At 42.1% G+C, this 16,180-nt stretch overlaps 1 protein-coding gene across 2 annotated transcripts in view; it reads left to right on the top strand.

Moving 5' to 3' along the window:
• AMPD3 (adenosine monophosphate deaminase 3) overlaps positions 1 to 16,180 on the top strand; it is a 97,000-nt gene that overhangs the window by 52,379 nt on the left and 28,441 nt on the right. For both annotated transcript variants that reach the window (XM_060262150.1, XM_060262149.1), the window contains exons 9-10: positions 6,283 to 6,446; positions 14,460 to 14,586. In XM_060262150.1, coding sequence (XP_060118133.1) covers positions 6,283 to 6,446; positions 14,460 to 14,586 — 291 coding nt within the window. The remainder of the gene's footprint in view (positions 1 to 6,282; positions 6,447 to 14,459; positions 14,587 to 16,180) is intronic.

Here is a 16,180-nt window from a genome sequence, read left to right as displayed (position 1 = left end):
TGGTGAGTCTTTGTTTCTCAAGGTTGCTATCACCAGTGACTCTTTAATCAGAGATACCAGGAATTAAATCTGGGGGTTTGATGGGTAAAGAAGGATGGCACTTCTAGAGTATGACATCTCAGATTCTTAAAATGACAAACCCATGAATCATTTTTTAAAAAATTAAGAATAATATAAAACATAAGAGAAGCCATGTTGGATCAGGCCAATGGCCCATCCAGTCCAACACTCTGTATCACACAGTGGCCAATATATACACACACACACACACTGTGGCTAATAGCCACTGATGGACCTCTGCTCCATATAAGCAGAACGGTATAGAGCATATGTGGTCAGATGTTCCAGCCGCCTTACACTTTATAAAAAATTCAATCCTGTGCACACTTATTTTGGAATTAAGCCCCATTGAACTTTTTGAGACATACTTCTGAGTAAATATACCTAGCCTTCAACATAAGTCTGGCAAATGTATAAAATCTATGGTCAGGAGAAATGTGTCTGCTTTGTTCTGGTTTAAATATCTTCCTAAAGTGCAATGAATAACCAGATGCTTTACCTTAATTCTTTAGAGTTTAAGTTACTGAGAATTAATTTAATTGCTAACTTGGAAGTTTAACTCATTTTGATCACATTTAAAATGGGAAAAATTGAGCATGCCCTTTTTTCTTATGGAATGTGGCTGCCACATTAGTGTGAATCCATGGTTAACTTGCAGTAGAAAGTAAATGAAGGCCCATTCAGCTTTGCTCCCGTCTAATGAGAACTAAATCCACTTGCTACAAAGTTGCATCATTCAAAATGCTTCCACATTTAAAAATTTGCTCCTCATTTTTTGCGGAGTTTTATATTTGCAAAAGAAGGAAGAAAGCCTTCAGCCCCTTGCCCCTACCAGAGGCTGGAGGTTCAAGTCAGCTGTCTCTCCAGATTGCCCTGTCATAGGTGGGAGGGGTTTTTGAAACCCCAGTCAAGGCACTGCTGTCACACACACCCAACCACCCAAAATGGGCTTTGCTTTGGGTCTGGTTGAAACTTGGCTTTTATTCCAGGAAGGGGAGGAGAAGTGGGCAGAGCTGCCAACAACCTGGAGCAGGGGAGAGATGCCGCCCATGGAAAGGACCCCTGGCTCTGCACAGCAGTAAATACATTGTTGCCACATGCCACCTCTTTCTCCTTGCAAGAGAAGCCAAGCTCAGTGGAGAAGAAGGTGGCACTCGACTGCTCTCGCTCTCAAGGTGAGAGCAGCTGGGCGGAGTGTGTTCTTCGAGCCTGGCTTCCCTTGTGAGGGAAGCCAGGCTCGGTGGAGAGCTCCACTGATGTGCTGTCCAACCGCTTTCAGCAGAGAGTGGCAGGGAGGGGGATGCCCCATAGGTGAGGTGGCACCCCAGGCCACCGCCTACCTTGCTTACTTCCACGCGCCAGCCATGGGTCCTACCACCCCAGTCAAGGACCCCTGCTCTCATTGCAGTGCACACATTGCTGCCGTGTGCCACCTCTTTTGCCTGCCCAGGACCCAGACAGGTGAAGGGGGCAGCAGGGCACCTCTCTGCCACTCAGAGGCTGCCTTCCTTTGCAAAGGAAAGCAGCCTCTGAGCGGTGCACACATCGTCCCTTCCTCTTTTGCCTGCCTGGGACCTGGGCAGGCCCAGTGCTAGGGCCTCGGTCTCCCCAGGCCAGCACCTACCTAGCACCCCACCCACCCATGCCTGCCCTGCCACTGCACTCCCACCTGTGGGGAGAGCAGGCTACACGGTGTGGAAGGAGGGCTTGGCTCCAGCTGAGCCAAGCCTGCACAGTGTGCTTTCAGAGGCATGGAGCACCTCTGAGAGTGCACTGCAGAGGAGTTCTCTGAGTTGCTCTCTGAGAAGCCGTGCTAATGCCCTGGCCAGTTACTTTCATATTGAAGGCAAGAGCAGCCAGATGGGGCACGTTCTTCTCCGAGTTGGGCCTCCCTTGCGAGGAAAGCCTGAGGAGAGCACACCGTGACGTGCCTCTGAGCAACATACTTAGCGATTTCCTGAATCACCTTCTCTCACAAGCGAACGATGGACAGGGCTTTGGGGAGCAGTTTGAAAACTTGGAGGGAAAGTTCTACAATTACGAACTTAGATCCGGATATTCAGAAAAATTCCCGTTCAGTAGTAGTCTTGTAAAGTGAGGAGCAACTCCAGGATGAAGCCGTTTTTGATGCCCATTTAACCAAATGATTGTAGAGGACTTCGGAAAATGGAAAGCAAGATAGAAGAGAAGACAATATGCAGCATAGATGATAACTTTAAAACGAGCACTAAGAAAGGATCTTCTACCAAATGTAGAAACAGCCTAAACTGGTGGAAAAGATTCAGCTGCTTTAATTAGAAAGGGCTGTAAACTCCAGTGACAGGAAGCAACAACAAGGGAAGACTGACTTCCATGTCCTCTGTTTGGATATCCTGAGGAATTGGTTGGCCACTGTGTGAGACAGGATGCTGGACTTGATGGACCCATGGTAGGAGCAAGTGCTAAGTCAAATTTGTTCTTTCCCCACTTACATTTTTGCTTACACAAAATCATGTTCAGCTAATTTCTTGGCACTATAACACATAGGGGGGAAGTAATAGGTGTTGTACAAGATCTTGTGCAAGCAGAACTGTGGTGTCTGTTTATTCTTTCACTTGCACATCATTGGATCCAAGCCTACTTATGCTTCAACACAGCTGGATTTTGTGTAGTCCAATTCCTTTTTAAAATGGAAATTCCTGTGGTGTGCTTTAAAAAGCAGATTCATAACCGCATATAAACTGTATGCAGGGCTTTTTTTGCACTGGAATGCACCAGAATGCAGTTCTGGCTGGCCCTAGCTTGACTCAACCTGCCATCGTTCCATTCTGGAATGGGGTCCCTCCAAGTGCTGCCACTCCAGCTGCTGCCGTGGGTCCCTTCCACAGGTTCAGTCTGGCTTAAAGGATCAGGTGGGAGTTTTTTCCAGGCTAACTGGAAAGTTTGTGCTGGTGAGAAGACTTAACCAGATGAGACCTCTTGGGAATGCAGCACTTGTCCTGGTGTGGTGACTTTTGGCCTCATCCAGGGCCAGATCCAGGAGGGTAGCCATGTTCCTTCGCACCAGAAGAGCAAGATTCAAATCCAGAACCCCCTTAGAGACCAACAAGATTTTTGGAGTATTAAGTTTTCAAGAATTAAAGCTCCCTTGGTTAGATACAGCTTTCACTCTCAAAAGTCAATACCCCACAAATTCTTGTTGGTTTCCAAAGTGCTCCAGGACTTTAATCTCATTCTCTGACCTGTTTTGTTGGTTTTTAAAAGTCAGATAACAAACCAGTCGTGGTTCAAACAGTGCAATATCAGAATAATTGGGCACAGTGTGTATGTGGAGAAATGGAGGGTGATGGAACCTCCACATGAGAGACTGTCTACCTCAGGGGTGGCCAACGGTAGCTCTCCAGATGTTTCTGCCTACAACTCCCATCAGCCCCAGCCATTGGCTGTGCTAGCTGGGGCTGATGGGAGTTGTAGGCAAAAAACATCTGGAGAGCTACCGTTTGCCACCCCTGGTCTACCTTACTGGACTGAGTAGCTTGCTGCTAATGAAAGGATGCTGGACTAGCTCTTCTAAATTCTCCAGGTTTTGCCTTGTAGTGCTTGTGAGCTGGATCCCGGTGGGTTCTGCCAATATATAGTTGCCATCATAAGAAACAGGCTCCAGTGTATAGGCAATAGTAACAACAAATATATATGCACTGAAGAATAATGTCATATATTCAAACAATACACAGTTATTATATATCCTACACCATATAAATACAGGAAAAAACCAAGATACACTTTTCTCATTAATACACACTGTCCACACTCCCTTTTTCATCAGTCACAATAGCCACATTCCCAGGATCCTATATAGACACTATTTCTTTAAATCCACGTGCTGACATTGCTTCTCCAGGAAATAAAGTTTGCTTATGCTGAACAATGTCTGTGCTACTGCTGGCCAGTATTGTAGATATAATAAAAGCCTTACAGGTGGCTTGATCCTCAATTTTTATTGGAAATTGTGGCTACCACAGGAGTGGCCTTGCACTCTGTCACCACTCCCCCCTGTCATTGGGTAGCCTCGCTGTGACCTGCCTACTGCAGGCCCTGTCAGGCCAGAACCCCATCGGTCAGCCCCTGACCTTTGATGAAGACAGTTGTCTGCTGAGAGGTTCTCCTGGAGCCTTACTGATTACTACTGCCTTTCCTCAGTCCATCTGCCCACCCCAAAACATCATTTTTCCACCTCCAACTAACACTGCCCACCAAAGCTGCACTCTCCCAGTACACTTCCCCCACCCCTACGGTTTGGAGGTGAGATATTTATATTTATAAATATGCCAGAAAATCCTCCTTATGGGGCTTTACTACTAGTTCTGGAATAAAGCATGTAGAGCAGAAGAATCCACAGAACAATATAAACACTGAAGAGAAATAGAGAACTCGTGCTTTCTGGAAGTTACGGACGGTTTCGATAGTCTTCATCCGCTCAATCTCTCGTAAAATCAATAATTTTTTTCGGAGCCACAGAATAACACACTCTCACATGGATCAACACAGTCTTCAGAGTTTCTGCCACCCCCGTGCTAGAATAATAAAAAATGCCTAACTGGATTAAATCATGGCTTACCTTCTCCAACATTCTTTGTGAGAATTCTAGCAACCAGCTGATAATAGATGGGCTGTTGATTCACCAAGCTTCATAATCTACCTTCTGGCCAGTCCAGCTGTAACTTCAGACTGAATTTGTAAAGGGCCAGTGACTCAGATTTCACTTTCTCAGCTGTAGATTTCTTTTGTTAAATTAATAAGCACTTTACTAGTCTACTGCAGAGGGCTGTTTTATTCAGTGTCCAAAATGAAAACTGCCCCACCTCCTTTTAAACCGCCAAATCCTGCTGGTGTAATTGGGTTGTTAAATAGTATCAATAATTTATTTGGAGATTAGGGCTGAATTTGATTCCTTTTGCCAAGCAGAGTATTGATGCTATCACTCACTGGTGAGCAGATCATCTGTCATACAGTTGGATTGGAACCATTATATTAGAGTAATGGACTAGACCTTTGTGGTGGTAAGCATTTTCTTCTTTCCCAAATAATGAAATGTAGGATAGTTTTATATAGGAGTTAGTTTCAGAGAACACAGGAGACTATTGATGTTCCTGTAATATGCCATTTGTAATAAATAAACAGCCTACTGGAAGAAATAAACTTCTAAAAGCAGGCATCAGACCTACTTGTGCTGAATTAGATTCCTAATGAGAGTCACTTAAGGTATATAACCCTTCATCTAATTAAAAGCACCGTCTCCTACTTTCAAAATCGTCAAACTAACTGTAAACTGCCCCCATTAGTTGTAGGGTTTTCACCTACCTAATGGACAGTACTTCAGACAACACTATAGTCATTTTTAAAAATCACAAAAAAATCATACTTGTGAAACCTAGAGGAACTTTATCACACAAACTCCTTAAGATCTGAACAGAAAGAAATTTATTTTGAATAATCTTTACAAGAATAATTATCACTTCTCTTGTGGATTTCTTTAATAGACAGACTCTTTTAGAGAATGGTGATCACTCAGATGCTATCATGCAATAAGCATCACATGAGAGGAAAGAGGGCAGAAGGCTGCTATGGGTGTGGTAGCTTTGCATCTCAAGACCTGAGATGTGCACAATTTAATGGGGAGTATGGGTTCTTGCTGATCATCTGTTCAGTGCAGGAAGATAGGGGATCTTTTCATGCAGAACAGGTTTTCTGTTTTTGACATCTCTACACCATTTAACTTTGTTGGCAATAACTCTGGTATAGAGACTCATGTGTGAGGAGAGGAGCATAATGCAAGGCTTTCCCAAACTATGATAATCTAGCATTGCATCACAGAAAGTGTGTTAAACTTATTTTTTGTTCATTTCCAGATAAATGTTGGCTGCCAAAATGATGTATCAACTAAATTTTAGTTACTAAAATATAATAACATTCCTAGAGACATTTGCAAGCCTCTTGGAATCTCTCCATATGGATGGTGGTAGAATTGTAGTACAGGGAAATCAGACAGGAAGTCTCTTCATATGGAGATGTAATCCATACATGCACACATGAAGATTTTTTGGATCCAGGATAATGTTTTGGAAAATGATGTAGTAACTTGGACAATTGATTTCCATAGGATATACTACTAAGAAGGGTCAGATTATACGTATTTGTGGTTCCTGGCAGGAACATAACAGTGATTTGTTCTGTTTTTAATAGGAAGTTGCTCGTGAACTGGAAGAAAGTAAATACCAGTACACAGAACCTCGGCTGTCTGTCTATGGGCGTTCTCCAGATGAATGGCAGAACTTGGCTAAATGGTTCATTAGGCACAAAGTTTATTCACCTCATATGCGCTGGGTAATTCAGGTCCCTAGAATCTAGTAAGTAAACAACAAAAACATGTATGCTTTTAAAAAAAGAATCACAGGTTCATATTCCTTCTCTCCACCTTTCTATCAAGCTAGTAATTTTAAATATTATAAACCATTTAAGTTTTTTCTTACAGCAGATTATGACTATATTAAAAATGAACACAACTTTTAAAATGAGATACATAATTTTCACACAAATGCTAGTATTTTAGGAAACTAAGGATACTTCAGATTAACTGTAAATATGTGTGTCTGTGACTGTAACTACTGAAGCTAATGCTGTCAACCCTGGTTATTTGCTGAGATTATGATTAATGACCAGCATGCATTGAAATTTATAGGCTGAATAATGAATCCCCAAAGCACTAATAAACAGTTCAAAGACTTCATGAATCACATGGCTCCCTGGGAAGCAAGTTCCTATTCTTAATTTTCCTATTGCAGAAGTTATGCAAAAGAACATGACTCTCATTAGTCATTCAAACTGAAGCCTTTTCAAGGTGTGTTTGTAAACAAGGCCCTTGATTTAGGGCAAATTACTCTTGCATACTTCCCACTTCTGTACTTTTTTACTTCTTAATATTTAATGCTGTTTATGTCTTTTAAAAGCTTTAGCCTGTCTGAGTGTGCTTACATTAAAGAACAAGAGTTAGGATAACTAACCGTAATCAATTTGTTTAAAAAGTGTAGTATAATATGGCAACTGGCAACTAATGTTAAGCTTAAAAGTATGTCTAATATATATATTTATTTATATCCTTTTCGTTCTTTTTCTGGTATTTTTATGTTTTTGTGTATGTGTGTGCATGCACCTGGTAGTCATGGAAACTTCTGGTGACTGACCCTACTGAGGGCCTGGAGGATATTCAGAGAGGTGGCTGAATAAAGCCTGCCCCTGTCCTTACAACTGGGTATTTCAAGGAAATCTCCCATCCAAGTAACAACTGCCACAGGAGGTGGCGGTGGCTACAAGCATAGGGGATTGGATAAGCATATGGAGCAGAGGTCCATCAGTGGCTATTAGCCACAGCGTATTATTGGAACTCTCTGTCTGGGGCAGTGATGCTCTGTATTCTTGGTGCTTGGGGGGGCACAGTGGGAGGGCTTCTAGTGTCCTGGCCCCACTGGTGGACCTCCTGAGGGCACTTGATTTTTTTGACCACTGTGTGCCACAGAGTGTTGGACTGAATGGGCCATTGGCCTGATCCAACATGGTTTCTCTTATGTTCTTAACCAGCGTCAACCCTGCTTAGCTTCTGAGATCTGACAAGATTGGGCTTGCCTGGGCAATCCAGGTCAGAGCTGTCTTTTCCTTTTCTTTCACATTTAGAAAGCTCCAATTTGTTGGTTTGTTAAGTAAGAAATGAAAGCACACCTGCCATATCTCACCACACTCAAGTAGACTAACCATACAACAGTCAGATTGTGAAGATAGAATTCGCCAGTCCAATTAGCAAAATGAAAATACAGATTAAAATACAAAATTACAAATGAAAACAATAACACAGAATTAGAACAAATGCAGCAAAATCTGCTGAAACAATTCAAGATCATAAGAAGAACCCTGTTGGATCAGACCAGTGGTCCATCTAGTTCAGTGTCTTGTCTCACATAGTAATCAACCAGTTACTCTGGAGGACCAACATCAGGGCATAGGGGCCAAAGCTTTTCTCTGATGTTGCCTCCTGGCACTGCAGTTCAGAGATTTACTATCTCTGAATGTGAAGGTTCCTGTTAGTCCCCATAGTTAGTAGACACTGATAGACTATCCTCCATGAATCTGTCCAGTCTCCTTTTAAAGCCATCTGTGGCTGTCATGCGTCAGTCAGGGCCCAATGATGGGGAGGACTCCTCAGAGGAGGAGTCCTGTGTAGGCAGTCTAGGGTCAAGAGAAGGCGACCAGTAGGAAAATGAGGAGCAGGTCTGCCAGAACTTATAGTCCACCCTCCAGCTCTAATTTAGCAGGTGAAAGTCAACTGGCAATTACCCAGCCTTCCAGGATGACCTGCACCTTTGGAATGCCATAGACAGAAGCTGAGAACAGAGTTACAAGCTTGGCGGCAAAGTGCTTGCCTCCTGACCTAATGCCAGCTACCTGCTGATAGTTAGGATGTGTCTTTGCAGGACTGTTCCTGAAAAGCTGACCAGAGGCATGACATTTGGGTATGCAGCTATAAAGTCTCCTGAGAGACTTCTGGATGTGGAGGCAATGTGTACATTAGACACTGAACTTTTGACATAACCTGAGACCGGAAGCCAGCAAACCAGTACCGTGGCCATCACTACATCCACTAGCAGCATGCTCCATATTTTAATCAGCTTTTGAATAAAGAATTTTTTTCCCCCAGCCCTGTAACTAGTGCCCATTAACTTCATTGGATGATCTCAAATTCTAATATTTTGGAATGGGGAGAAAAAGTGCTCTTTCCAACATGCATTTTATAAACTTCTATTGTATTCCCCCCTTAATTGTCTGTTTCCTAAATGGAAATTTACTCTCCCTCAAATGATTTCTGGAGTAAAGTAATCCTAAATGAAGTGAGTGAGCATGCCATCCACACCCATTCTAGCTGTAGCTGTACAGAGTCTAAGCAGCTGATTTCAGACAGGAGCCTTGTGGCACTATTTTATACCCATTGAAGCTTCTAAGATGTCTTCAAAGGCAGCCCCATGTAAAGCTGAATAAATCATGTGATCCTGATTTTATTGATTTCCTTACCCATTATGATTGTATTTTACTTCAAGAAACTTGGTCAGAATTAGAAATCAACATTCCTGGATTTCTTCCATTCAACCTTGCTGCTCATAGAAATGCTTCCAGGGGCAAATTTAAAGCTGGACTAACAATTATTATTAAAGCAAATATATGTTCCGACATAACTTTACTTGACTTTTCCCCTCCCCTAGCACAAACTCTATTAATTCACTTAACCAACTCTATGCTGATTCTGGTCAATGTCTATTTTCCTCCACCTGAGGACGATTTAATGCTTTCGAGTAATTGGAACAAATTATCTGATTTTATTATTTCTTTGCTTAAACGTTTCCCATATATCCTACTTCTTATAATGGGTGATATGAATGCACAGATAGGACCAAGTAAAACATATTGTGTGTGTTAAGTACCATCAAGTCACTTCTGACTTATGGTGACCCTGTGAATTAATGGCCTCCAAAGTTCCTATTGTTAACAGTCTTGCTCAGGTCTTGCACGCTGAGGGCTGTGGCCTCATTTATTAAGTCAATCCATCTCATTCATGTTGCGTCTTTCTCTTTTTCTGCTCCCTTCAACTTTTTATAGTATTATTGTCTTTTCCAGTGATTTTTGCCTTCCTAGAATGTGATGAAGTTATAATAGCCTCAGTTTAGTCAGCATATTACAACTCCTCGATTTGGAGATTACTGTAGCACAGATCAGTGTAGCTAGATCAACAGAGTCTAAATAAGGGGCCAGTGTGCACATTAGAGGCAGCTGTGGAGGTCCTAGATGAGTGTTTTGAGATCGTAAGCCAGTGGTTGTAGGCAAACAAACTGAAGCTTAATCTATATTAGAAAGATGGAATTTTTGGCTGATATTAGATGGGGTTAAGCTTTCCTACTCCTGAACCATGCATTGCTCATGGACAAACAGGCCAGTGCTGTTGCTAGGAGTGCCATTTTTCAATTACATCTAGCTTGCAATCTGGTCTCCTATCTAGATTCTGCTGATGTAGGTATTCAGATCATGGTTGTGTAACCTGGACTGTAAATGGACATTCCCTTGAACGGGTCTCCTGCTTTAAGTACTTAGGCATGATCTTTCAGTCTATAGGGGCCAGTAATGCTCATATACAACATGTGGCGACTCAAGGAGAAAGAACTGCAAATACTACTCTTAATTTTTGCCATACTAAAGGGGCTCATTATGCTCCAGCTGCCCAAAAAACCTTTTCAAACAAAGTCAGTTGCTCAAATGTTATATGGCACTTTAATTGGCCCTTCAGCTTCCAGTTTTGTCCCTCTTGAGAGGATCCAATCCAAATTCCTTAGCGTGGTGCTTAAGGTCCTGAGATGCATGCCAAATGCATTAATACGTCTAGAAACTGGCACCTTGTTGATGGAAGCCAAAATTACTTTGGATTCCCTTCACTATTGGCTAAAAATAAATTACCAATCAAAAGGATTAATAGACCTATTGTTGTTGGATACTTTTAAATCTAGGTGGCTGAAATCAGTACACAATAAATTACACCTACTTGGTTTCTCCCCTGAAGCAATTTTGGATATGTTTTGAGACCAGGCAAAGTAGTTCTTAAACAGAGAGTGATGGATATGGAAAGGCAAGCAGATCTTAGTAGATATCCAAAAGAGTGTCTGATCAAACCAGATACCGTATGACTCCTATGGCATATTTAACACATCTTGACATTTATAAGTTTAGGAAAGCCTTTACACTGGCCAGATGTGAGGCACTCCCCTCTGCAGTGCTTGAGGGTAAATATAGAAGGGTTCCTTTTGACCAGAGATTTTGCTTATGTGATTCTGAAGAGGTAGAAACCACTGAAACCATTGTTTGGATGCAACTGGTACAATGAGGTCTGAAATAAATTTATTGCACCTCTTTTAAAGGAAGTGCTGAGTCACTCAGACTTGGCCTGTTGTAATAAGTTACTCTCTGATGAAAATAATGCCATCACTAAATCTGTGGCTAAATTTTGGGCAGCATGCTATTACGTTAGAAAGGTATGGCTAAATCTGTAAACTTATTTCTAAGGAAAACCGGTATATATTTTATACTTTTAGAAATATAGGATATATTTATTTTAGTCATTCTTTTTTATAACTTTTGTACCATGTATACTGTCTGGCTTAGTACCATAATAAATTATTGATTGATGATTCCATAACCTCTGGACTGGACTACTGTAACATGATCTATGTGAGACTGCCTTGAAAGATGTCTTGGATACTCCAGTTGGTACAAAATAGGACAGCAAGGCTCCTGTCTGGGGTCAGCTGCTCACATCACACAACTCCAGCTCGGTATTAACTGTACTGGCTACCTTTTTGTTTCCATGCCTAATTTAAAGTGATGGTTATTATCTTTAAAGTTCTTCACAGCCTAGGGCTCTCATTCTTATCAAACTGCATCTCCCATTATACTTTCTTGCACCAGCTATGTTCTTCAGGCATCCTTCCCCTTAAGGTGCCTACCCTGAGGACTGTGTGTACAGTTACAGTTGGTAGCAAACTTTTTTTGTGGTGGATTCAGTCTTTTGGAATGGTCTGCCGTGATGGGTGTGTAAGGAATCTTTAATTGTTACATTTAGGAAGGTATACAAGATTTTGTGCCGTAGAGTAACTAGTAGAATATAACTTGTTTCAGCTGATGTGGCTCTATACATTCTAATTCTGCATTTTAAAAATAATTTAAAAATCATTCTGGATGTTTTAAATATTGAATGTGTTTGAATGTGTAATTTATGCATTTAATCTGTGTTTTAGTTTTGTTAATTGAAGTTTTATATCTTTGTCCTTGTAGCTTGGTTGCTGCATTGTTACCACATTGAACCTGAGATAAGGCAGAATAGAAATGTTTTATTTAAATAAATAGACTAAACAATCTGTTTATCTATTTACAAGACCAATCCAAGAGCATGTAAAGGTAGTGTCCTGTGCAAGCACCACTTGTTTCCAATTCTAGGGTGACATCACATCACAACATTTTCACGGCAGACTTTTTGAACTCAGGTTATGAGCAGAGGTTGGACTGCAATACTGCATCTTACCATACTGCACCACGGGGCTCTTCTAAGAGCATGTACAATCTATTAATTTGATTGACTGAGGGAAACTTAACCCAGTCTAAGTCTGAAGGATGAACATCAACATTTTCAGCTAAACATTAGGAAGAACTTCCTGACAGAGCAGTATCTCAGTGGAACAGGCTTTCTAGTAGGCTTCCCAATCCCCAGGTCCCAGCGGGGGATCCCCTGGTTTTACAGGCTTCCCCCCTCCCCCAGCCAGCTGGCCAGCGGGGGAAGCTCCACCCCCATAGCCATTATGCACCTCCAGGAACGATTCCCATAGGGAATGATGGGGAATTGATCCGTGGGTGTCAGGGGCTCTGGGGGGGCTGTTTTTTGAGGTAGATGCGCCAAATTTTCAGTATAGCATCTAGTGCCTCTCCCCAAAATACCTCCCAAGTTTCAAAAATATTGGACCAGGGGGTCCAATTCTATGAGCCCCAAAAGAAGGTGCCCCTATCCTTCATTATTTTCTATGGAAGGAAGGCATTCTAAAATGTGGGCTGTCCCTTTAAATGTGATGGCCAGAACTCCCTTGGAGTTCAATTATGCTTGTCACACCCTTGCTCCTGGCTCCGCACCCAGTGTCTCCTGGCTCCACCCCCAAAGTCTCCTGGCTCCACCCCCAAAGTCCCCAGATATTTCTTGAATTGGACTTGGCAACCCTACTTTCTAGAGAGGTGGTGGGTTTTTTGGAGGTTTTTAAACAGAGGCTAGATGGCCATCTGTCATGATCTGTGCTGTGCTGAGAGAGAGGCCTAGTGGGCCTAGGGAGCTTGTGAAGCCTGTGTCACAGTTGGAAGAGACAGCCTACAATCCCCAGAATGCTTGGCGCTGGTTTCAGCCAATCAATGTCCAAGTAGGCTTTGAGGGGTGCTGTTTAAAATCTCTCTCGGGTGCTGGAGAAGACTCTTGAGAGTCCCTTGGACTGCAAGAAGATCAAATCAGTCAGTCCTAAGGGAAATCAACCCAGACTGTTCCCTGGTCAGATGCTGAAGCTGAAGCTCAAATACTTTGGCCACCAAATGAGAAGGGAGCACTCCCTGGAGAAGACCCTGATGCTGGGAAAGACAGAAGGCAAAAGAAGAAGGGCATGGCAAAAGATGAGATGACTGGACAGTGTTGCTGATGTGACAAACACGAATTTGAGCAGACTTTGGGGGATGATGGAAGACAGGAGGGAGGGCCTGGCGTGACTTTGTTCATGGAGTCGCAAAGAGTTGGACTCGACTGTGCGACTGAACAACAACAACAGGAAACAAATGCTGTTCTTTCCTCCTGAGAGATCAAGCAGGAAGGACGGCTGCTGTTTAGGAGGAAGACCCTCACTCTGAGAGAGAGAGAGAGAGAGCAGGCCGAGGCCTGGGGCCTAACTAGGGACAGTTAAGTTTAGTCACGTTAGGGATTTTATGTTTATTTTCCTATAGTTTTAAAGCATCTTATCTGTTTGCTTGCCTTTAATTGATTTTCCTGTTTAAAATAAACCTTTTTGTTGTTCTTTGTTACTCTGCCTGGTCTACACGGCTATTTTCTCGGCCAAAGCAAGGGATCTGAAGGACTTGGGAGGGGACTCTGGGCCTTCCCAAGGGACCTTAATTCCAGAGTGGTGGCAGCATCAACTGGCACCCCTATCTGGTCATGACACCATCTGACAGCAATGCTGATTCTATGAAATTAGGCATATCATGAGAGGGAGGGCAAGAGGAGTTGCATCAGTGATTAGCTCTCATGGCCCCTTTTTACATGCCCAGCAAAATGCTGATCGCCACTCAGGAAGCAGTTTTCCCTAGGCCAGTTTGGCCAGGGAACCTGGAGGGGGGGGGGGGGTTGCGCTATCTCCTAGGTGTGGAGCAGGGGTCACTGGGGTTGTGGTGGTTGGGGGAGATTTTTGTGAATTTCCTGCATTTTGCAGGGAGTTGGACTAGATGATCCTGGAGGTCCCTTCCAAGTCTATGAGTCTATCATTCTGCCTTTCCAACCAGTATTATCGCCATCTTGTCTGGATTAAGCTTCAGTTTGTTTACTATCTGCCATTTTTATGGAAATAGCCCCAGTACAGTGGCAGCTCATATGCCTGAGGGGAGGGGAAGGAATAGGAGGGCTCAGTAGAATGCCTTTGGGGATCCACAGCTCACAAGAAAAAATTGTGCAAAGGTGGGGGTTAAATGCATGCTTGTGTGTATATGTGTGTAAGCATATTAAATTGTTTGATTTAAAACTTCATTGTTTCCTTTAGTGATATATTTAGGTCAAAAAATATTCTCCCTAGTTTTGGGAAGATGTTGGAAAATATCTTCTTGCCTCTGTTTGAAGCAACCATCAATCCCTTGGATCATAAAGAGCTGCATCTTTTCCTTAAATATGTGAGTACTTGAATTGAAACATTTATACAGTTTGGGATTTGCCTATTTAGCCTGTAATGCAAGTTTCTGTTAAATGCAAGGATGAGTTTGAAGATATGTAGATATGTAGACAATGCCTAGAGAAATTTTAGAAGCCAGAGAGAAAGCTGAGCAAGATTTTCAGTTACTGGGGTAATCAGTGACTTGCTAAGTGGTTTGAACTTCTCCCGAAGAGCAAGAACAGAATAAATTATGTAGATTCATTCAAAAGTCATTCAAATTGTAGAACTTGCACATGTTGTAGAACTCCTTTTTTTTTCTTGGCGCACAATCTGGGTTATGTTGGCACAAAATTTTTCTTTTGGCAAAGATAATAAAGAACCCTTCTACCTTTCGTCTTGGCTCCAAATGCAACTCTGTTTACTGTTCAAATTATTGTCTATCCTGAAATATAGGCATAAATGAATGGCATTTGTGTATTAGTATGTCCATATCTCTTCCTACCCTAATTGTCAATCAGTTTGCTAGAATTATAGTTTTCTCTCCCATCCCCTGAATAAGTTATTGGTGCTGTCAAAACAAACAATACCAATAATTGATTGAGCCATGTATAAAATTTCCGCTTCAGCAACACAGTTCTGCTCTGATTCACAAAAGAACCTTAATTATACACCCTCTCTAAAATCATTTTTAGCAAACATCTCTTTATCCTAGGAACCTTTTTTAGTCATCCTTCCTTCACCCTTCCAAGTAATTTTCCTCTCCAAATACCAGACCTCTGTCAGCCACATTGTGCTTGTTGAATTCAATAGGTACTACTTTATACATGTACTTTGCATTGTGTGTTTGTGTGTGTTAAGTATCATAAAGTCAGTGTCTTCCAAAATGCCCTGTTATTAACAGCCATTCTCAGGTCTTACAGCTTCCTTCATTGAGTCAATCCATCTCAGGATGGAGCTACATCTTCATTTTTTCCTGCTGCCTTTAACTTCTCCTAGTCTTTTCCAGTGACTCTTGTCTTCTCATAGGATGCTTTCACATGGTGATTGTTGTCAAGTGAATTTTGCTGTTCTTACACCGTGAAAATCTGGCTGCAATGTGACCAAAGCACAATAGCTTCAGTTTAGTCATTTTAGCTTTCAGGGAGAGTTCTGTCCTTTAATAGAGGCTTCATGTGTAGAAATGGGCAGCTGAAACTTTTCATGGTATGGGGTGCTAAATAATATCACCTGGTAAATAACATCCTATTAAGTCTTTGTTAAAGGGACAGAATATTTTTCTCCAAACCTATTGGTGATGGGATCCTAACATCCCAGCTGAGGACAAAGATAGAGAATATGGATTTTAACTCTAATATAAAGTTAAATCTCTGTGGCAGGAGGAAATGACTCCTTCTACTGGCAGAAAGTTTCAGTTCTGAACATTCTGATCTGCTGTCTGCTTTGGAGTAATTTAAACAGTTTGGCTTATAAATAGAAAAAGATCATAGTGAGCCCTGTGGTTAGATTTGCCAAGTGAAAAAAAGAAGAAAAAACAACAGTGACCTTGGTTGTGACCTTCGATGCAGCCAGGGGTAATGACTGACTACTCAGACTTGTTGTCGAAACCTGCCTGT

The sequence above is a fragment of the Heteronotia binoei genome, chromosome 21 (genome assembly GCF_032191835.1).
Source record: "Heteronotia binoei isolate CCM8104 ecotype False Entrance Well chromosome 21, APGP_CSIRO_Hbin_v1, whole genome shotgun sequence".
Lineage (NCBI taxonomy): Eukaryota > Metazoa > Chordata > Lepidosauria > Squamata > Gekkonidae > Heteronotia > Heteronotia binoei.
The sequence above is the reverse complement of the archived record's forward strand: the minus strand, read 5'-3'. Positions and strand labels throughout refer to the sequence as shown.